The 23,134-nt window shown below is 41.2% G+C and overlaps 1 protein-coding gene across 4 annotated transcripts; it reads left to right on the top strand.

Annotated features, from left to right (window-relative positions):
• The first annotated feature begins 252 nt into the window (after nucleotides 1-252).
• Nucleotides 253-21,353, top strand: fgf13b (fibroblast growth factor 13b). Of its 4 annotated transcripts, none has more exons than XM_071460178.1 (5): nucleotides 253-686; nucleotides 12,572-12,682; nucleotides 15,370-15,473; nucleotides 16,793-16,991; nucleotides 20,023-21,353. In XM_071460178.1, the coding sequence occupies exons 1-5, from the start codon at nucleotides 638-640 to the stop codon at nucleotides 20,160-20,162; spliced, it is 603 nt and encodes a 200-aa protein (XP_071316279.1). In that variant the 5' UTR covers nucleotides 253-637; the 3' UTR covers nucleotides 20,163-21,353. The 4 variants fall into 4 exon arrangements, with proteins under 4 accessions (XP_071316279.1, XP_071316280.1, XP_071316278.1 ...); XM_071460179.1 differs by lacking the exon at nucleotides 253-686 and adding an exon at nucleotides 4,542-7,921; XM_071460177.1 differs by lacking the exon at nucleotides 253-686 and adding an exon at nucleotides 11,153-12,034.
• The last annotated feature ends 1,781 nt before the right edge of the window (nucleotides 21,354-23,134 follow it).

Genomic DNA, 23,134 nt, shown 5'->3' with positions numbered 1-23,134 from the left:
TTAATACAACAATCCATTAAGTTTACAGTTGTGAATTTTAAGTTGTTAATAAAATAAATATAATTAATGAATATAATTTTTTTAAGTCACTCTGGAGGAGGATTTTCCACAACCTGGCAACACAAAATTTGGTCTTAATGTTTTATAACTGAACTAAGAAGCTTTGGTAACCGTTTATTATATTTACATTACTTACAACTACACCTTCATAAAGGTGGGTTTTTAAGTTGTACCTCAGCTTCAGATAATCTGTGGAGTGTGTAAAAGAGTGAGTTTATCGCCTTCGGTGTGCACGATTTTTGTGTCATCTTTCTTTGTCTTTCTTTTGCGCGTACACGTCGGGGAGCGCTCTTACTGGAGAGAGAGAGAGAGAGAGAGAGAGAGAGAGGCATAGGCAGGGACAGAGAGAGAGAGAGAGGCAGGGAAAGAGGGCGAGAGTTGGACTGCTACCTACCACCGTGTGTGTGTGTGTCCGTGTGTGTGGAGGAAAAAAAACAAATCAGAGAGGGATGAAAAAGTAAAACCGTGAGGCTGCATCTCTCACCTGAAGTTTGATTTCAACAAGCAGCAGCGGCAGCAGCGGCGGCAGCGGCAGCAGCAGCAGCGGCAGCGGCAGCAGCGGCAGCGGCAGTGCTCCATGAGCGGAAAAACGAGAGGCAAAGAGGATAAAGACCATGCCGCCAAAGGTGAGTGATGATCAACCACAGTCCTGACACCGGGAAGGACGTAATCTTACGCATTCCTTTTGTTTTTCTTCAGTACGAGCACAGAAAAGGGAAATCTGGTAACGCTTTCGCGATGATGCTGACATCAGCATGTTGACCACTCACTCCCATTGTCCCCGCAGTCCGGGAGACGGGGCAGAGAAACTACTTTGAAATATTGTTGGACTTATTTTTCAAAACGTAGGCGATAAAGAGCCCACCAGAAAATTGTATTTATTGATGATGCTGATGTAAACATATAAAAAAAAACCAAAAACCTGCCTTTACTGCAGCTTACAGCTTCATTATAGGAGGAGATACATAAACCATGCCTGGTGTTCAAAATGAAACCCCCCCCCCCCCCCCATCCTACACACACACAGAAGGGTTTCTGCCTCTCGGATCTCATTTCAGCCGCGCACAAAAATTCATTTTCTCCCCCACAGGACAGCAATGAAATCGACGCCCGATGCCCCCCCCTAATGGAAACTGGGAAACTATCATTGCCATGGAGACAGAAAAGGGAGTTGCCTGCAAGCTGAGCGCGATCATGCATAAATCTAGTGTGTAGCCTACATGAGAGCTGTACCCATTCATAAAAATAAAATAAAAAAGCAGAGACATGCAGCGGGTTTATAGGAAAATACAAGGAGATGTGCGCGTCATTAAGTTACACGATGATAAAAAAATAAACTGGCTCCAAACACGATAGTATGGCTTTGTATCATGGAAGGTTACTGAGTTGATACAGTGGGAAATGCATCCAAATCTATTCTTCATATGTATAATCAGGTATCTGTATTTACTCCTACTATGAAATCAAAAACTGTAATTGAGTCTTCTCCTTTCTGTCTACATTGGCAGTAGCCCACCCTTCAGAATGAGCTCAAGTGGAGCGACTGATGTGTTCAATAAAACTATTTGTTATGACAGATAGTGGGGATTTTAATTCACTGCTGGTCTTCTGCCCTCTTTGTGTGAAGGAGCACAGCAGTATCCGGTGAAGTTTGAAGACAGAACTTGGGTCTTTGAGGTTTGTACTGAAAGCCGTGTGAAGCCACAGGAGTGGATGTGATTCCAAATGGGAAAATGATGAGACAAAAGGGACTGTGAAAAATGAGTTGGCTTGGTAACAAGACAACTGGATTCACAAGTTTTACATTAGTTATATTGGGCCTCATGCCAGGAGGAAACAAAGTATCAGCAGTGAAAGATCTTCATTAAACCCCTAGAGGAAGTAGCAGCACATGAACTGCTGGCAGATTGCTCCTTTAGCAACACATTAGCCTTAGAGAGTTAAGATAGTATAATGCTAGCTTTGCAGTAGCCCTAGTCCTGTAAGGGAGGTGTGGCAGTTAAACTGATGTACAATTTCCAAACCAACTCGTCTTCGCCAAAGTGAAAAAAAAATTTTTGATGAAAATTTTTGATAAAGCATAAATCTCACCTTTACGTTGCTCTTCGATCTTTATTTTCAAGCAGGGCTGAAAAACACAGCAGTTCCACCAAACATTAAGAGGGTGTTTTCCTCCCTCTGGCCAGAAGAGGCAACGATGAGCCCAATCCTGGAAAACGAACACAGACAGGTATCACACGAAGGTGAAATTTTGATTTCGCAGAAGTGTTTTCAAACAATAGGCCTATTTTTGTACTTTGAGAATGAACTAGTTGGTTTGGCAAAGGTACGTCTGGTTAGCGGCCACTTCCCTGACCTTTTCTATGGGACTACATTAGCAGGGCACTTGCCACAGAAAAACTTCACATTACTTTTTTCTGCGATTTCTGTGATTTTGTGTGAAAAAACTACACAGAACATAATGAGGTGTGGAGAAGTCACAGGTAAGGGAGGGAGAAAGAGACAGCAGGCGGGTTTCTGACTACCTCTTTTTTATGCACATTTCCAATTTATGACAAAAAAAATCTGAGTGGAAAAGTGGAAAATATAGCCAAAAAGTTTTTACACCTGGATGGTACTGCTACGCAGTCGCCTACAATTGAAACAGACTATCTCAATGCGTACGTGAAGCATGTGACGTAACGTCCACTGCAGCTTCCTTCTAATACAGAAACATCAGATCTGCATGAAGCAATAAGGAGACTGCTATTAATACATGAAACAGTTTTTTACTGTTTGAGGTTTGACCAGCGCTCTTTTAATTGCAATCTTTATCTTAATCTTTATGCATGCTCTTCTTCTACAATGGTTTTAATCGTACCCAACTGGGGAATTAGTGCCAGCAGTTGTTTAATGTCAAACCACCTCATAATATTTGCATAACAGCAGAGGACGGAGACATTTTCTTTTGCCGAATTTTTGCCAATGTGACTGATTTTGTTCAAGTTGTTGGTTATTATCTCTTATATAGAACTGTGCCAGTTGTGGTTGTTTGGTGGCTGCAAATGAAAGATAAACTGAAACCAATTGCTGGTAGCAGATTAGTAATAAACCTTATTTATGGTAACCTTTACTCATAAAACAGCTTTAAAGGATACCGAGCAAACACACCAATAAACAGAAAAGGCAATAAAACCAAGCCAATAAACATGAAGGGGTGATTTATAAGTGGGTAAATCCGCTGGGAGACCAGAACAATAATAACCCCAGCACATTGTAATGGAGTGCAACACAATAGTCCTGTAATAAAAACAGCCTTAAGATTTGTCATTGGAGTTCACACTGAGGCACAGGTTGTTGATTTAACAGTTTTTTGAGGATACAGTTTGTTGTGTTTACAGTGTATCCACCACCTAAATTAGGCTCATCAAATATTAGACTCTTCAGTCTAATACAGCACAACCTCACCACACAGTACAGCCTCCAAACACACTAAAGCTGTCTCAATAAAAGTAAACATTTTAAGTAAAGCAGCATTTGTTGAAGGACTAGTGCACGGAATTACTTGGTGCAGGTATCTTTATATTTTACTCAAGAGTTTCTTGAAAATAATGAAGACACATGGTTAAAAAAAAAAAAAAAAAAAAAAAAAAAAAAACTTACTGAAAAACAACCAAGGCCACATTCATCAGCTGAATTGACTGACTGACTAAGTAACACAGAGACAAATGACATCAGAAATGTTTGCTCCTACAAACTCTGAAAAATGTCATCTCTTGTTCTTCTTGACTAAAATATCCTCAGTAATGAGTCTCTCTCTCTCTTGGGTGGACAGATCAGCAGGGTTATACATCACCATCACCTTGTACTGCTCTGTATAATATAATAGTGGTTTTCAGGATTAAGTTTGGGTAGAACAAGAACTCATTAACATCTTGTTCTTATAGAGGTCAGGCTCATAAATGCGGATTATAAGTATTTCTGCCTGTGTGTATGTGTATGTGTGTGTGCACTCATAACAAGCAGCAGGAGTGGAGTCACCTTAGATTTACTATTGTCAATTAACCCTGATTGTACCACAGTAATATGGCAGCAGAGGTCAACGTTGCACAGCCCATCCCATATGAACTACATTTGACTTTACACTGATGTAATGTTGTCAGCATATAGTCCAGCAATAATGCACAACAAGCACTTATCATGGATTACAATAACTGTGGTGATCCCCTGACTTCTGGACAAAGTTTTCATTTGTTTTGGTTATTTTGGTTTATACCAGTAAAAGTAATGACATTCCCATTAGCGGCAGCTGCGCTTTGTGTACACTGTTAATTTACAAATGTTAGCAAGCTAATGTGCTTGGCTGTAGACTCTTAGTCTTGTTTTTGTTCATCATGGTTAATAATGACTAATAATTTTGATATAGTATTATAATTATGACTCAGTAGCAAATAATTATAATACATTACAATTATGGGATATTGGAGTATTTATCAGTCACTAATTACATGTTTTAATTAGTGACCGGCTGCAATTGGCATGATAAAGCTAATTTGCTGTTACCCATATCATGAAGTTGCTACTATCGCTAGCTGGCTTACTGCCAGTGCTGCTATGAAGCATATCATGGCAATGTTAGCTTGGGCTAATGATTTGGCTGGATTGTTTTTGTTGGCTCTCATATACACAGGGTATCTTCATTCAGTTGTGCTTTCTTATTGTGTGTTTAGTGGCTGCTTTCACTGGGCTTCGTAAAACTTTGGTGACTGATAATGAGGGGAGGGGGCGTTGGGTCGAACGGAGGCCGGAGTGTGGTGTGGTGGATGAAGCATTTGTTTTGGTTTGAGATGCTGGTGGTCTAATGCGACATCTAGTGGCAGTGACAATCGTCTACAGGACCTTTAAAAGAGGAAAAAAAAAAGTTTTTTCAATGAAATTAACTTCCATAAAAATAAAACAGGAGCACAGTTTTATTTTAAAATTCTATTAAAAAGGCTGAAAAGCCAGGATGATGTCTTCCATTATGGCATATCACTGACATAGAAAGCTTTCCAGTATATTTGCACCAACAAGTTCATATTATCTCCTTCCCATTTATGTGATTATATTCAAAGCAGTTGCTGGCTGGTTGTTGGCTGGTCCCTGTAATGACCACAAGGAGAATTGAATGACTGTTTGGGGAGTGCAATAACTGTGATGTCATTAAATTTCATGGCAAATATGTTATACTACTGGTGCACCTTCTGCCCTGCCATATATACAACAGTATTTCTGAGTCTACTATAATGTTATACAGTGTAAATATATGTGTGACAGTAAAACAAGTGTGTTACGATCATTATTAAGTCATAATAGTCATTATGCTAGCCTGACAAAGAACGGTAGGCAGAGACAGGACCCTTTAATAAGATAGTACTAAGTGTTCAAGTCAAACAGCAAGGTGCTGATTTTATGATAAACATGAGAGTAAAGGTAAACTTTATTTATAACTCTTTTTTTTTACCTTTGGGGTGTCTGCTACATGAAACAGGTCACAAAGGTAACAGGCTGAAGTTTGGCAGGCTGTGGGATTAAGTCAGTGAGGTTATTGGTTTGCAAGGCGGATGCACCACTGTGTTTATGTCCATCTAATTTTCTTGAGTGTTTGGATGTTGCTGTTAATGTGTAAGGTGTGAAGCTGAACATGTAGACACACGCACGCACGCACGCACCATTCCTACAACCTCCCCTTTTCAACAGAATGTTATCTGATAAAATGGTGCCATCTAGTGGCTGATAATTTGAATCGCTGGTATGACTATCTGAATGGTGCTCTGAAAAACCTGAAGGGAAACATTGGCTGCAGAGGTTTTCTTGAATTACACTGATTGGAAACTGGCTACCTGCCCAGGATGTTGGCCTAGGAACCTTTGCCTGAACGTACCTGCTGGAATCTTTGTGCTTTGCTATTTTAAGCCAAGGCTACAAAACTATTTTGGGAGGCATTATGTGTTTGTCCAAAGCTAAAATTGAATTTCACCTCAGTTGAGACAGACAAAGAAAGAAAGAAAGGAAGAAACAAACAAAGAAACAAAGATAGAAAGACATCTCTCTCACACAAACACACATACAGTGACCCAGTCAGTCCAACGACTTGATCTAATAGCGTTGTTTCCTGATCACAGGAAGTGATAGCATGAAGATACAATTATGTGGGCAAAACAACAATAAAATTGTTTCTGGAAATGTTGCTTGTGTAGTCTCACACAGATTTGGAAAGTCAATATGAGAAGCTCATGTATTTCAAAGATGTTTTTTTTTTCAGATGACTTTGATATTTCTTGCTGGATTTACTTTTCAAGTTGCTGAGTGTGTAATTCTCCAGCAACTTCCTGCTTTAGTGACTTCAGCAGCTTTTACTGCAGTATATGCAGCAACGGTCATTCACTGCATTCAGTCAAACTTTCTGTATCATCTCAGTAATACGGCTGTTGTTTTTTAACAGGCTGCTTCACAGGAAGTACTGTAACCGTATAACAATCTAATGGGCTTATAATATAGAGTTATGGGTGGCCGTGTGGAGTCTGTGCGTAATCCTGGACTGGTGGGTACTACATAAAGTGCTGTGATGGTGTACATTGAGGATAGCCCGCAGACCAAGATGAGAGATGTAGTGCAAAGCCATTAGATGTGTGTATTTTTGTGCATTTGTGCGCATCCTGTGTGAGTTTGTCTCTATTTTATTAGTCCTTTGCATCACAGACATTTCACTGTGTTTTACTTTTTCCATTGTTTTAGTTGAGGGTAATAATACTACATTAGTCTACCAGGCGTTCCAAACTTTCCACAGATATTTGGTCTTTGGGAATTTTGGAATCTTTTTGCCTGAGTTCAGTGAATCACAATCACAAAATGCAGCTTTACACAAGAAAGTCATATTAAGTCTAATACCACTTCACAGCATGTTTCAGCTTTTAAAGAGGTCTGACTCATCATTTTGCTGTGTTAGAGGTGAGATGATTAGTCAATTAATCAAATAGTCGGTTGACTACAATAATAAATGGAACCTAACTTTACAAATGATTAATCATATAACTCATTATTCAAGTAAAAATGCCGACCATCCCCTTGTTCCAGCTTCACAGTTGAAAAAAGTTGCTGCTTTTATTTGTCTTTTTCAATATGACATGGAACTGAAGTTGGTTGAAGTTAGACCTTGGGCTTTATTAGATTGTGATATGCAAACCCCCCACTGCATCCTTCGGTGTAGTGCTAAATGAGTTTTGAAAGCAACATGAGGCAAAAGAGCAGTGTAACACAGTTACAGAGGTCTTAACAAAGACAGCAACATAAAAAAATAAAGTCTGGCAAGAAGAAATATACAATATGTCTGTTATGTTTAGGTTTAAAGTTTATGGCAACGAGTGTTCCTGGATAATGTCAGGGGTTACTGTGAGGTCCTTAAATAGAACCTGCAAATACAGTACAATATGAATTTAGGTATGTGTGTGTGTATGTAACCACTAGGATCCCATTGACCGTTCTGTTTCACTATAAACTCACACACACACGCTGCTTCCGTGATAGATCCTTGGATTTGGGAATGGCCTGCTGGCTCCCTCGCTCTCTCATTGTGCCAGATCAGCGGGGCCTCGAGATGAATCATTAATGACCGGTTCCAACAGCTTAATGGCCTCTAATGTTCTGTAATGATCTCCCGTCAACGCCATGCGCGCGGCCTTAATGGATTCAATGCCGTGGAGGATTCACTGGTTTGAACTTCGGTAATTCCTCCTCTTTTTGTCGAGCAGCACACATCAAGGAAGAGCGAAAAGCCATGAGCACAAGGCTCTGGAGCTCCACGGGCACAGCATGAGTTTCCCCCTTCGCCGATCAACCTCAGGTAGGACCACAGGAAACCAACTCGCATAACGAGATTTGACTTGGCCTACGTTAATCCTGTTATAAATTTCTTACAAGAACCTGTGCAAATATCAACAACTCGGCATCTGTGTATAATGTACTCTGGAATAGACTGTTACAGGGCAAAAGGGACAAATATTAAGTTATAGTAAGGTCAACAGACTTTACTAAAATACTGTCCTGACGTTTTCACTGATTTTATAGATGCATTTAGTTTTTGACATTACAATCTTCTCAAATGAACAGTTTCGTAAACTTGTGTTTTAAATAAATGGATCATTTTGTTATAATTTGAGTACAACGCGTTTTAACTCAGTTAAAACTTGCCGCTCTGTCCGTGGTGCTGAAAAACAGTGCTGGACGCGCCCCTGTGCAGAGCAGTCTCTGAGAACCACTGCCTGAGCAAAACAGTTTTATCTGATCATCTCTGGGACTTGCGCTTTAATTCACCTCTAATCACAATAAACCTTAAATGAATTACCCTGTGGTTCAGGATCTGACTGTTATTCTATTGCAGCCGCTGAATCCTGATCTTGAACTGTATCAGCATCCTCCACTCCCGCAGGGCAGATTATTGATCAACAAAGCCTTAACTTTTGAAATATTGAAAGGACTTAACATAACACAACATTTCGGTCTCATTTTAAAAGCATGATTCAAATTTGACCTTGAATCATAAATTTCATTACTTGGACTAATCCCTTTACTGTCATAATCCATGTCATCCTACATCCTTACTCAAAATAAGATCAATCAAAATAACTTTTCACCTTAAAAATATCCCAAAGCTATTAAGGTATCCCAAGGTTATTAAGGTGAGTCTATACCATTTTTCTTTAATGGACACACAAATTCCTAGTTAAAGTGCATCACATTGTTCATTGCTGCTTGTGGTGGTCTAGGTTGCAAAGTGCTGAACTCTGTTATGAACAGGCCTACTGCTGCATGCTGCTGGGTTTCTATTGTGTGAGGCTGATTATACTCTAACTGGCATTCCTGGTCAGACTGGGAATGGCACACATAAAAGCTCTCTCTGGGTTGTTTGCTGTAAACATACAGTAGTGCAGTTTTCATTATTAACTCCCTCTTCTCAGAGCATCAAATTCCCAACATGCCTGTAGGGGGCGCGACAAAGCTCCAAGCATCCCTTAAAGAAGCGGACTGGCTTTAAAACATATAAAATATAAGATGCAGCTCAGATTTACCCTTTCAAACTCCTTATTTTCATTTGTTTTGACAGATGCAACAGTCACATTTAACACATTTATGCTTTGCTATTAAAATTTGCAATTTTAGGCTTTAGACTTTGCTTATTCAGGATTTATTTTTTTCTTTAATCCAGGAAACAAATTTGTTCTTCCCTGTGCTGTTTGTCTGCTTATTTGTGTAATAGTCTTTTTATTGATTTACTTATCGATTCACTTGTTTTCTGTAATATCTACATTTGTTAGCTTGGTGATTTAATTCAAAAGGGTGAAAACTGTTAGTATTTATGTTTGTCACGGTTTGTTTACCCTGCAGCTTGTACTGTTACATTACATTTTGTCAGCTCCTGTTTGTGTGGCTTTTGCTGTTAGGGGCACATGGTGTGGGTTTTAAAAGCAGGGATCTAATAAATGACTAGACCAAGCTCTCAGTCATTTCGTTGCATTGACTGTGCGTGTTTGCTCTCGTATTTTTATGTTTTAGATGGCATCATAGATTGGTTATGAAATCCTTTATGGCTGAAGTGTCATTGCTCTCAGGGAATGTATAGCACGTGGGTTGAACTGTACAGTTACATCTAAACTATATTTATCTGTACATTTACGAGGGTCTTACCTAACCAGGAGGCCATAGGTGTAACTTCAGCTCCTTTCAGTCAAGGACAGGCTTAAGGCACCGCTTCAGTGACCAGGTCCTGACCTCAGTGTCCATCCACAGTCCATCACTTTCTCCTCCACCAACTGGCTTATTCTCACAATGGGCTACAGCCTACTGAGTTTGCCTCCTCTTCCGCATGTAATTTACTGCTCACCACATCCTCTTGCTCTCCAGCTATCGATTCCCACTACCTTTTCCACTGGTGAACAGCACGCATTGGCTCTGCCTGCTGTTTGGCGCCAGGTGCCACAGGTCGACCTCAGCTGTGAGTCAGTCGTCTGTTTGTCCGCCGCCTCGTCTTCCTCAGTATCTACCAGTTGGAGTTGCAGTTGCCATGCGCCATTGCAGCTGCATTTGGCACTGACAGCTGTGCATCTGTTTGCCTGCGGGGGCCGCCTGCAGCCAGACGACATGCCTGAAGTGGCTGATTGCTGCCGTATGTGTGTGTGTGCCTCTGCTCTGGTGTGAATGCAGAGGGAACATCTGGAAAACGACGCAGCTCATCCAGACTGAAGTGCTGTCTCTGTTATTCACCTCCTTCTCGCATGCTGCAGCTTTTCAGCGGTGGTGAACCTCTGCACCAAAACAAGACGAGAGCCCCTCCTTTCTCCCTCCCTTTCCTTCTCCACTTTCTCACACACACTCACTCTCTCTCTTCCAATAATCCTTCTTCACTTCTTTCACCTTTCTTTATTTTCTTTGTGCCTCCTCGCACATCAAATATTCCCTTTGCTTTTCTCTGTCTACATTTTTCTCCTTCTCTAGTCCTTGCTTTCTCTCACTCTCACCCTTTTTCCACGCACAGTGTCTCTCATTCTTTTGCCAGTTCATTTTTTTCCTCCTTTCTGCATTCATCATTCTCTTTTCTCAGTCCATTTGAAGGTTGTGTATTTTCTACAAGCTCCCTCTCTCTCTTTCTCCCTCCCTTCCTCTCCCTGTCACTCTCCCTCTCTCTCACTCTCACTCACACACACAGCCTTTCTCATTTTCTCTCTTCCGCCCCCCTCTTCCATTATTCCTCCTCTCATTCATTCATCTGTCTTCTGTTCCTCTTATTTCACTGTTCATTTTCCCCACTCCTCCTATATTACACCGCCCCCTCCCTCTCTCCCTCCTTCCTGCCCCCCCCCCCTTCACACATCACTGTTCAGTGCAACATGTAAATATCATGCCACGTGGGCTCCAGTGGGTTCAAGGCTACAGGTGCCCGATGAGAAAGAGCTGCCCAAACCCCCCCCCCCCCCCACACACACACACACACACACACACACACACACACATTAACACGTACACACATAACACACAACCCCTCTACCCCTCTATCCCCCCCCCCCCCCCTCCTCCTCGACCGTCTTCCTCGGGGCGGGCAGGGCTGCAGCAGTTTTATGAACGGCACGGCTGCACCATGATCCCTCTCCCACTGAACCAGCCCCCAGCTGTTTCATTGACAAACATTCCGGTTGCTGCATTTCTGTCACGGACAGCGTCGAGGAGCGGAGCGTCGCCGGGGGAGCGGTGCAGAGCAGCAGCAGCAGCTGCGGCAGCAGCGGCGGAGGAGGAAGCAGCAGCTGCGGTCATCATCAGCAACAACCGCCGGTGTCGTTCGCAGCAGCTCTCAAGCTGTTGATTCGCCACTTGGACCCGGACTGGAGCCTCTTCCTCCTCCTCTCGGGACAGCCAGGAGAAGCACCTGAGGGGGGTGGGGGGTGGGTGGGGGAAGGACCAGACAGCCTTTGCCACTCAGACCCCTTGGGGGATGTTGAGGCGGCGTCGTTGACGCTCACTCAGTGGCACATAACTGGATTTGTTTGAACGACTTCCATGAGGCGCCCGGACGCACGGATGGAGGATTCTGGACGCTGTTTGAAACCACGGATATCTGCGAGACTGCAGCGGCCGGTGTGTGATGCGAACTGAGCCGTGGGTGGCGTAGACCCCCTCCCCGCACCTCACACACCCCCATCGCCTTATCCGCGAACTCTCCCTCCGACCGGGACGCACAGCCTTGTTTCACTCCACCGGGGGAACATGTCCCGGGCAGCGGCTATCGCCAGCTCCCTGATCCGCCAGAAGCGGCAGGCGAGGGAGCGGGAGAAGGCGAATGCCTGCCGCGGTAGCGGCAGCCCGAGCAACAGCAAAGGCACAAACGAGAAGCCGAGCAAGCTGAATGTGTTCTCCCGTGTCAAATTGTTTGGATCGAGGAAGAAACGGAAGAGAAGGCGACCACCAGGTCTGAGGGTTGGGGAGAGAACAGTCTGAGAGCCGTGGGCTATACCATCACCTCAACCATCTTCACCATCATCATTACCATCATCACCACCAACCAACACCATTTTCTCTGGTGCCCCATCACTTAATCATTTTTCAACCCTCCGGACAGGCAGTGGCACAAGAATTAATCGTGTTGGATGACCCCACAAACATCACATGTAAATAACTTTGCATTGTCCTGCAGCAAAGTGTTGTAGCAGCATGCATCTGTGATAACTGATGCAGATGTCAGAAAAACAAGATCCAAATTTAAGCCTGAGCTGCTCCAATCATCATCTGACATCTATCAATAATTATTTGATTTTTATGTGCGCCACTATGTAGAGGGGTCAGGGACTGATATTGGGCCCTCAAGGCCCAGTGATTGGAAATATAAACAGCCTCTCCTCCTCTCACACTTCCGGCTTCTGGCAGACTGCTGGATTTAATACATGCGATCACATGACAGTAATAAGGAATGAATGCAGTTAATGTGACTCCTCTCCTCTCCTCTCAGAGCCCCAGTTAAAGGGCATTGTGACCAGGCTTTCCAGTCGCCAGGGCTTCCAGCTGCAGATGCAGCCTGATGGCACCATTGATGGAACCAAGGATGAGGACAGCACCTATGGTAAGCCTACTCTTTGGACATACAGGCTCCTGGCCATCCAAATGTTTCCATTTCCTGCATGTGCCTTCTTTCAAAAATCAACTTGTCCTGCAACTAATAGTTATTTTCATTGTCGGTTAATCTGCCAGGTATTTTCTGGATTATTCATTTTGGCAATAAAATGTCCCAAAACAGTGTGAAAATGTGCATAATGATGCCCCAGAGGCCAAGATGAAATCTTAAAATTTATCACCTTAAAAAGATGACTACATTTAAGAAAATGGAACAAACACGCCTGGTATTGCCGTTTGGAAAAAATGACTGAAACAATTAATCAATATTGAAATACTTGCAGATAAATTTTCTTTTCAGCTCTAAAATCAGCTTTACAGAACTTAAGTTATCAAAAATGGAAAGACAAATATGTGTTACTCCGACCCTGACAATAATAAAGACAGCAAACATGCAAACTAAACTGCTTTTGTGTCCTGGTATCAAGAAAACTTATTGAAAATGAGTGAAACAACAGAAAACCCAAGTATTTCTTGTAAAGAAAGCCGATACCTGTGTAACAGCATTTCAACAGCTTCAGTTATATGTAGACTTCACACCTCTGTCTGAGATCTTTAAAGCTTATAAAGTAAAGGAAGAGCTGTACTTATAGTGCAGACTACTACAAGGTATTACTACAATGGAGCGTACAGAGCAATCTTCAGATACCTGAAATCGGTTGACCTGCACCAGTGAACAAATTCCCTTTTGCCTGTTCTATCTCAGTCCCCCTCTTTCTCTCTCTCTCTCTCTCACACACACACACACACAAACACACACAGGCTACAATGTGTGATTGATATGGCTAATTCAATTGTGGTGTTGTGGCTCAGACAGCAATCTCTCTCTTTCTCGTGCACACTTGGTGTTGCCAGCTCCCCACATTAATCTCAGTTTCTGCTCAGGCCACCAACTGTTGTGTACGAAGAGAAAGACATGGCTACAGAGGAAGTGTGTTCTTTCATTAGATGATTACATAGTGTATACATCATGTAAACGCCTACCCACATGAAGTCCTACATGCCGACTGCGTTTGAATGGATAATCCATGTAATCCATGTCTCCATATAACCACAGTCATTATAAAGGACATGTTTGGCTAAATGAGTATAATTAAGCAAGGCCCTGACTCATCAAACTGCCTGGAATAATTATGTCCCTGCTACAGAGCTTTTACTGTGGAAACATATAAACAACTTTCTTGCTTGGCTTAATGAATGCAAACCACCAAGTGACAACAACAACAACAGCAACAGCTAATTTTTGATTAGATAATATCAGTTTTTTGACTGCACGCTAAACATGTCTATATGGTGAAGCTTAAAATCTATTCATATGCTTTTGCCACTGTGCAGCCTTTGTCTGCTCATCCATCATGTCTGGAAATACCCTTAAATTAAATCCGACAGTCTGTGCATGCATGTTATATTCACTGTAACATACAAGGGTGTAATTTCCACTGTGGATCACTGGGACATCGTACTTTGACTTTCCAAAATCCTGTTTCATTTGGATTTACTTGTTTAAATCTGTCTAAACAATATCTTCCTACTGTCTAGCTGTTAAAATACAGATAATAGAAAAGTGATAAGAGAGACAAAGAGAGATCCAGTTTTGCCATGGACTTTATTTTGCCCTGGGTTTTTCCTCTAAGCTACAGCCCAACTCTTTGACAAGCAGAAGTTGTACCTGCAGCTGAGAGCAAGAGTGCAGGAACTACTGAGGGCTGAAAAACTACAGGAAGCTCTATCAATAAATGCTAAATGTGATTTTAAGTAGGGTTAGTCAATTAGTAAATGTTTATAATAATAATAATAATGATTCTTTAAGAACTTCTCATCTTTTGTGTCTCCAAAACCAAACCTATGTCTTTGGTAATGTTTTAAAATTGTGGAAGTAGTTTGACATTGCTGAAGTAGCTCATGCTCATGGATAGTGCCTTAAGATTCACAAACAGCCATTAAAGCATGTTGAACCTTGCAGAGTAAATAAGCCTGGGAATGTCCTAGTTTACATGTTCAAAAGTAGGATTTAGTGTTGAATTGAAAAGTTGATCAGCTTGTTGGTTAGTTGACTGACAGAGCTCCTTTAGCCTTTACCAAGATTCTGTGGTAGTTTAATTTAAGATACACATCACTGTAACCTGAATATCTTTGGGTTACAGACTGTTGGTCAAAGACATTTTTCAAAACCTTCTTACATTTTCTAGACTAAATGATTTATCTATTAATAGAAAAACAATGTTTACAGACTAGATGATAATGAAAATAACTGTTAGTTGTAGCCCTAGCAGGAGTATTTTTCATTTTTGTGCAGTAGTAGAAATACGTATTATCTCTGACTCTGTTTCTGTTGAAATCACCAAACCTTGCTTTGCTGTGTGCCCTTTGATAATTCTAACCCTTTTCATCCCTGGGCTATGTCTGGCTATACCAGGTGCTCAATCATTAGTGTAATTCAGTAGCCTTGGCGCCAGACTGACCTTGTAAAATTGCATTGCTGTGGTAAAATGGAGGTGTCATCATACTGGACACGACATCGTTATTGATGAGGATTTTTCTCTCTTGTTTCCATGTGTTCACTGTGTGAGTCCTTGTTTGTTTTCTGTGTGCATTTGTGTGTTTATTGTGTGTGTGTGTGTGTATGTGCGTACATAGCTGTGTTCAACCTGATCCCAGTGGGGCTTCGTGTGGTGGCCATCCAGGGCGTCCAGACCAAACTCTACTTGGCAATGAACAACGAAGGCTTTCTCTACACCTCTGTAGGTCACTGCACACTCACACCACCACTACCATTATCATCATTATCATCATCATCATCACATCGGGTTGAGTAATGAAGCAGCAGCTTTCGGGGTGACCAGTGTCATTATCATCCTATCATTACATCCATACTTTAACTACAGCATTGCTTTGTGAGTCAGCTGCCATTGGGGATTATAATCCAGTGTCTGAGTCTCCCTTATCTGTCTACTGATGTTGTGACTTCTCAGGATTGATTTCAGATCAGCCTCCAGCCTCCTTTTGTTTATCTCCCTTCAGTCATTCGTTGGTAGGAGGATTTCTTTGTATCCATTTAGACAAGGCTCCTGAAATTTGTTTTCATGCCTTTCCCTACTGCATATATAAATACATCCCATTTGTGCATATATTTTCTCAGACAGGTCAGAAGGCAGTGTTGGCTGCAGTACAGTGCACTAAGTGCCTGACTTTAGCTCATGAGTAATGGTGGGTGGTGTAGATGCAATAACAAAAAGAAAAGAATTAAAAAAAAAAAAAACACACACACACACCTACAGCAATCTAAACAAGACTGTGAGACCAAAAGATGAAAACAAACTAAGGGGAAAGAGAAAAATGATACACACCTCGATGTAATTAGAGCCATGCTGCTACGCCTGTGCAGGCACGTATACCACCACAATATCTGGCCCATCATGTCCAGTCCTGGGTGCTTTGGGTTATCCTGGCTTCAGTCATAACACTGATATCACTTGTTTCATCTTCTCATCTGATATTAAATGTAGAACAGAAACACAAACACACAAAAATATTTACAGATTTATACACACAAGCCACATTTGTTTTCTGTTCTTACTAATTCGATTGGAAGATCAGACATACACAAAACTTATACAAGATTAATGGCTGACAGAGGGAAAAATCACTCTCTGTATCTTTCCGTTTCCCCCGGCAACCTGGGCACCATCTTTCTCTCAGTGGGCTGGTTGGTATTCAAGGGAGTAGCTGGTTGCTATGGAGACGCAGGAATAAGGAAATGCAAATGTCAGCTGTCCTAAGTTGGTGCAGTTTGTTCTTGGAGACTACAGCCTGGCCGAGATGATGATTCAAAGAGCAGACCAACTGATGGATGAATACACTGAAGGCGATATGAAGGAGGAATGACTGAACACTTTTTAATGGAGCTGTCATTACAAACTCATACCTTCTATGTCTCTTCTCTCTCTCTCTGTCTCTGTCTCTGCCGCCAACCCCCCCCACCTCTCCATGTCCACTTAATCACCTCCTTTCCTTCTTTCTTTCATGATTTGTTCTAATGTCTGTCACATTTTCCCCTCAGGAACATTTTACCCCGGAGTGTAAGTTCAAGGAGTCTGTGTTTGAGAACTACTATGTCACCTACTCCTCCATGCTGTACCGGCAGCAGGCCTCAGGCCGGGCCTGGTACCTGGGACTCAACAAGGAGGGTGGAATCATGAAGGGGAACCACGTCAAGAAGAACAAGGCCGCCGCACACTTCATACCGAAACCGCTCAAAGGTAGGATTTAGCACTTAGCACTAAAACAGGCAAAAGTTACATTTAAACTGACAAAGTATACACATTCCAAAACTTTAATGGAGCCATTTTTAAAATTGCTATTGATAAATAGCCAACATTGGCATTAACAGCTGTTTACTTACCAGTCTTGCCTAGAGCTTCAGCTCTAGTTGTGTTTACAAGACAAGATGTTATAAAACTCCCTCTGAGCAGCACTCCTTCTTCAGGGTAGACTGGATGCTACGGTGGCTCGGTATCGGAAAGTGACGGGACGGCATGGCTGGACTGATGCTAGCTGGTTAGCATGCTAACTTCGATAGAAGAAAATAAGTGATAGAAATAGAAGCAAAACAAGAGTTTACATTGGCATTTATTTATACTGAAGACAGCTTTTGACAAGTAAAGGAATTAAGTTTGTTGCTAAACTATATTTCTATAAGACTGTGAAGTAAACAGCTGATAATGTTAACGCTGACAATGTAGCAATAGCAAAACTTACAAATAGCTTCTTTAACAACCTTTAAGCACTCATTCAAAATTCACCAAAAAGATTCCTTTATAGCACTGAAGTCCACCTCCATTCACAAATGTGTTTTGCTTATTGTTACTTCATTGGGATGTTTGAGACTGACTGTGCAGAGGTTTGACACCAGAAAGCTGCTTTCACATGCATCTGCAAAAGGGCGAAAATTTCTCTGTGCTCGCCTTAAATCTAACTTTAAAATGTGTACTTTTACATTAGGGAAAAGAAGAAGTTTTAATTTTATGAATTAATCATTAATTTATTTAACTGTTTTTGTCAGTGTATTTAAGGCCTGGCTTGAAACCCATCATGTGTTAAATTGAAAAGAGTTCCCCTTTAAGACTCAAGAACCAGGGAAGGTGTGGATATGGTTTGTTCTGATTTGACTGACAGAGGCCTGGAAAGATGAGCAAACAACACCAACACTGTCATAAAATTTTGATTCAAATATTGCTGAAATTTGATTGGTCCACAAAAATATGTGACATCTTATTTTTTAAATTTAGTCCTGCCACAAACCAGTGAGAAAAGCAAAGACAGAGGAAATAAATAAATAATAAATAATACATAAATAAAGTTTTTAAAAAAGAAAGAAAAGGAAAAAGAAAAAAATAATTAAAAAATTAGGAAAATGTTAAATGAAGTATCCAAAATTGTTTGAACTTTGATAGAAAATTGTGAATTCATAGGGATCCCAGCATTCACAACAGGAAGCTGATAGAGGAAATAGGTTTCCAGGGTCTTTAAAATATGTCAGGATGAGATCTTTAAATATTCATGAGTAACTAACAAACAATAAAAGTCAACTGTAGGAAAAAAAAGTCTTAATTGTTATTTAATAGGCTGAACATTCAAAAACAAATCTGCTTCATCAGGACTCTTTTCTTTAGGTGTTGTTTGCTCAGATTTAATTGACAGTGGCATCATAAGCAAAGAAGCAAATGGAGAGCAGGTTATCAAGGCACTTTAATGACTTTTTGAGCCCAATATAAGTGAAAAAATGTGATCCTCTTCTATTGTGGGATCATGAGAATGTCATTCCTCTTCCCGTATTCCACATGTTGTATACATAAATATATTATATGTTCAAAATAGATGTAAATGTTTTATGAAGGTATAGTGCTGGACTTTTTTATGTCTGTGAGAATGCATTCATTCATGCTTTTGAGAGCTTATTATTCAAAACTCAGTTAAATGTATGGGGAATGACAAGATTGGTGCAATAACTTACAGCCCACCTCCCACACACTCTCTGCTTTATGAACTCGTCATTTACAGATTTATATAAAAGGATTTTATGTGATTTTATCCGAGGGAGACCTGGCTTAGAAAGCACCAGTACAGAGTTACAGGCAGAGATGAGAGTGCATAATAAAGACATGATGTAAATATAAAGAAAGTGCACATTAAAATGTAGATGCACAGTGTAAATCTATATCCCTACAATCAATATTTCTATATTAACAATAGCTCACATGACTACTTGTAGGTGAAAGGGGTCAATTGTAGTGACAGAGAATGATCATCGGAGAGCTTTCCCAGAGGCTTTTAGTTCCTTTCAGCTCATTGTTTTTCTGACCTGCAGCTTTACTGGTACGTGATTTACTCTCACTACTGCCAGCTGCAGCAGCCAGGTGTTTTCAGTGCAACTTGAAAACAATGAGAAGAACTCCTGCACACTGTCTCACTTACTGCTAAAATATTTATTTGATTACAACATTTTAGTCTGTCTGAGGCAGCTCCTATGTGTATATACTATATGGACGTGTTGTGATGCTGCCTTTATGTGATGACGGTCAGACAGACTGAAACGTAATCAAATAAATATTTCAGCAGTAAGTGAGACAGTGTGTGGGCAGTGAAAAACCTCTCAAAACCCACTGTACATTACTTGCCTAGTACCAAACAGCAGACACACAAATTTAGTAACTAGCATTTAGCAGCTTAAGAGCCAGATATATTTCCTCAGGAATTAGTAGAAAACAGAACTAAAAGGGGAGCGGATATTAGACTTACATTCATCAGATGCACACAAACACAACTACGATGAATGCTAATGTTGTATCTGCTGGGTGCGTCAATAGGCAACTGATGATGTCAGTGTTGGGTTACGGATGCCTCCAAGAGGCAAGAGAAACTTTGCTGAAACAATGAATTTGTTTATCATTGTTCATTAATTGTATGCTCATTTATGAGCTAACAATTAATGAACAGGAAACTGTGGAAACAGGAAATAGGAAATTGTGATTGTTCCACATTTTATGGAGCATTATATTACACCTGCGAAATTAGCTTTGTAGAATTCCCCTCTGAGAGTCAAATCAGGACTTAAAACCAGGTTTAATGAGACTGTTGCCATAAAGCAAACCCGGAGAACTTGATGTACCGAACTCACTGAGCAAGACTGTGCATACCAAACCTGAGTGAGTCACTCAGACCAGTACCAATAGTCGAATTAATGATTCTCATCTTGTGTTTGTGTTTGTGTTTGTGTGTGTGTTTGTGCAGTGGCCATGTACAGGGAGCCCTCCCTCCACGACCTGACAGAACTCTCACGGTCAGGCAGTGGCACGCCGACCAAGAGTCGCAGCGCTTCGGCTCTACTTAACGGTGGAGGGAAGACACCCAGCAACAATGACTTATCCTAGCCCCCCCGTCCCTCTCTCACACACACATATACAAGCACATATATACACACACACACACACACACACACACACACACACACAGATCTCAGGCCGACATGCCCACAAAGGGAGGAGGCAAGGAGGAAATGAAGGAGGACAGGAACATGTTCTTCCACTTCACGGAGCCCACTGTGACTGACTGTGATGTAAATAAATCAAGGACAATCAATCCATCTGCCTCTGCTGCTGTGGTCTGCAGAGGGACAGGACCTGTGAATCTCTTCCCTTGACTACTCTTACTGCTGTATCATACCCAGATAGAACAAGGGAGGGAGAGAAAGAAAGGAGGGATAGAGAGAGTCAGTCAGTCACACAGTCCTATAAACAGACTGTTACAGAGAACCAAAGAGTACAAGTATTAACTAACTTAGTTATTGCTATGAAAAGGCAAGAGGCCAGAAAGTTACAGAGCGACAAAGGAAGGAAGAAAGTCTTTATCTATTCTACCGTACGCTATGTTTACACAGAGCTCATGGGGTTAAGTCATATTTTTAAAAATGACGAACGTATTCCTTGTACACTTATGAGGAGTGATCATTTGTTTGCATGCAGGTGCGTCTGTGCGTGTGTGTGTGTGTGTGTATGAGTGAGTGGTCAAGTACATGCTGTGCTTGGAGTAGGTGTGTTGTGTGGCAAGTGAGATCGAGTGCGTGCGCACACGTGTCTGGGGGGGGATTTTACCTTTTTAAGATCTGTTGTATATCAGACAAACCTCCTGAGGGCTTTAGCAGGTTAAAATAAGGTTTACTGTATATGCTTCCATGCTTACTTCTTACAAGCAATGCTGTTGTTTATCTTTCCGTTTGTTGTTGTTGTCCCTTGCCGTTTGTTTGTTTGTTTGTTGTTGCATGGAAGCTTGTGGACCTCTGCTCAGTAGCAGCATGCCGAAGGTCCTTTTTTTCTGGTCTTATGTGTTCCTGACCAAAAGAGAACACTAGTGAGCCAATAGTGTCATACCACAACACTAGTGAACCAACGTGAGGGTGTTAGAACACTACTGGACCAATAGTATTGCACCAGAACATGAGTGGACCAATGGTGTTGGACCAGAACTTTGGTGAACCAATAGGAGCACAGATTAACTTAATATTTTGGTTCCTGCTGTGGACAAACTAGAAATGCACTAAATAAACTCTTTCTAAAGAAGTGAAACTACTGTCTCATTGTATTCTATTAATTTAATCCTTTAATAATTCCTTTAATAACTGAATTAAATTAAAATAATAAATAATAAATCTTTTAATAATTAAAAACCTTTTTTAAATGTTGAAATACTTAACGTCTGCAATATTAGAGATTAAATCAACCTTAAAGTTATAACTTAAAAGTTCAGGGTGGTCAGTTCACACAAATTACAACGAACATCTTTCCATATTCATCTCTAGTGGTTTGCAGATACCTTAGTTTCCTTTTGGAGATGCAGATGATGGAATTTCCTTTTTGAGTCCAGTTAAAATGTGATTTTTAAATTCACCATAATTGAAATCTCTCCCTGTTGCATTAGGATGAGACAGAAATCTCAAAATAAATTTTGAGAAAATTGGGGAAAATTGGCCCCATTATTTTCAAGCAGCAGTGCACTTCTGGCCACATCTTAACCACTAACCAGTGATTTTCATCAGTTTTCAAATGTAATCTCCCCTTGTAAGATGACTGATCAGCGGCATGAAGGGCAAAATACTTCAAAGCAGCAATGTAGCGGAACTGTTGCTTTGTTTTATTTCAGTGAAGTATGTAGTGTGGAAAGGTACAGGCTCCTCAAAAAACTTCGTTATAAAAACCCTACTAGTACTGCTGACGGACATTATTCTCTAACAATGCCCTGTGCACCACAAAGGAAATGGAGGAGCTGCCCACAGCTGGAAAATATTAAAATTAATTGTTGATGGTGATGAGTTAGCTGTAGGAAAAGCTCAGAAAACAAAAACACTATTCATTTTTTGCAGCTTATGTAATTAATTTTTCCCAGTAGAAGCTTCTGTGGACGATCGTCACTGCCACTACATGTTGCACTAAACCACCTGCATCTCAGACCAAAACAAATGCTTGTGGCCGCACCATCAGTTGTCATTTAGCAAGGTGTAAGCGGAAACTAAACACACAACTGTATAAAGTTACCCTGTATATATGAGAGCCAACAAAAAACAATCCACCCCCAACCTGAAGCTGAAGCTAACATTGCCCTGATATGCTTCATGGCAATGCTAGCAGTGAGCCAGGTTGGGTAACAGCAAGTTAGCTAACTTGATCATACCTATTGTCACTAATGAAAACAGAGATGTAAAATTATGTAGTTACTTACACATAGAGGAGAAGAAAAGAGTCAAGCTGGAGCTCTTGAGCAGCTTGTGAAACCGGACCACTATTGTCTCCATGGTGAAACTGGGAAAGAAACTCAGACTTTTCAAAAAGTTAAAACTTTATTGATGTTTTGACAGTGCAGCGGCCGACAGGGGTTTGAACCGGCAGTAACCGTGGCCAGTCCGCCTGGGCTCTACTCTGCTCTGCACTGCTATTATTTCTGTCTTTGTAGGAGGCCTCTTTAACCAGAAATAAAAGTTTCTTCAGTGGAAGTAATTTTGGATGTTTGATTTCACCTGAAGGATGCCCACAGCAGTGAGCCATCCCGGGCATGTCCGGTCCCTGCGTGTTTACAAAGGTGTGGAAGTCACGAAGGCGGGACAGGACACCAAAATAAAGCTCAGAGAAACTCAGGTTATAATACAATTCTCTGCTCAGGACGCCATGAGTCCGCTATATCTCTACATATAAAATAGTGGTTTGCTGATATATGTATTTGTATTGTACTGTTTTGTACATTAACTGCAGAACTACAAAATTGGGCCACAGCAACAACGTTTCTCCAAGTGCTGGAATTTGATTTTGCCACTAGATGGCAGTAATGGTTCAGAGTTGTGATACAGCTGTTGAGT

This window comes from Trachinotus anak, unplaced genomic scaffold (genome assembly GCF_046630095.1).
Source record: "Trachinotus anak isolate AG129_WGS33_773 ecotype Australia unplaced genomic scaffold, CSIRO_AGI_Tana_v1 ptg000024l, whole genome shotgun sequence".
Lineage (NCBI taxonomy): Eukaryota > Metazoa > Chordata > Actinopteri > Carangiformes > Carangidae > Trachinotus > Trachinotus anak.
The sequence above is the reverse complement of the archived record's forward strand: the minus strand, read 5'-3'. Positions and strand labels throughout refer to the sequence as shown.

Bases quoted from the DNA above. Each gene is read 5' to 3' on its own strand.
- fgf13b (XM_071460177.1), top strand. From the start codon at position 11,833: ATGTCCCGGGCAGCGGCTATCGCCAGCTCCCTGATCCGCCAGAAGCGG. The intron at 12,683-15,369 runs GTAAGCCTACTC...GTGCGTACATAG, and splicing joins GGATGAGGACAGCACCTATG to CTGTGTTCAACCTGATCCCA. The intron at 15,474-16,792 runs GTAGGTCACTGC...TTTTCCCCTCAG, and splicing joins AAGGCTTTCTCTACACCTCT to GAACATTTTACCCCGGAGTG.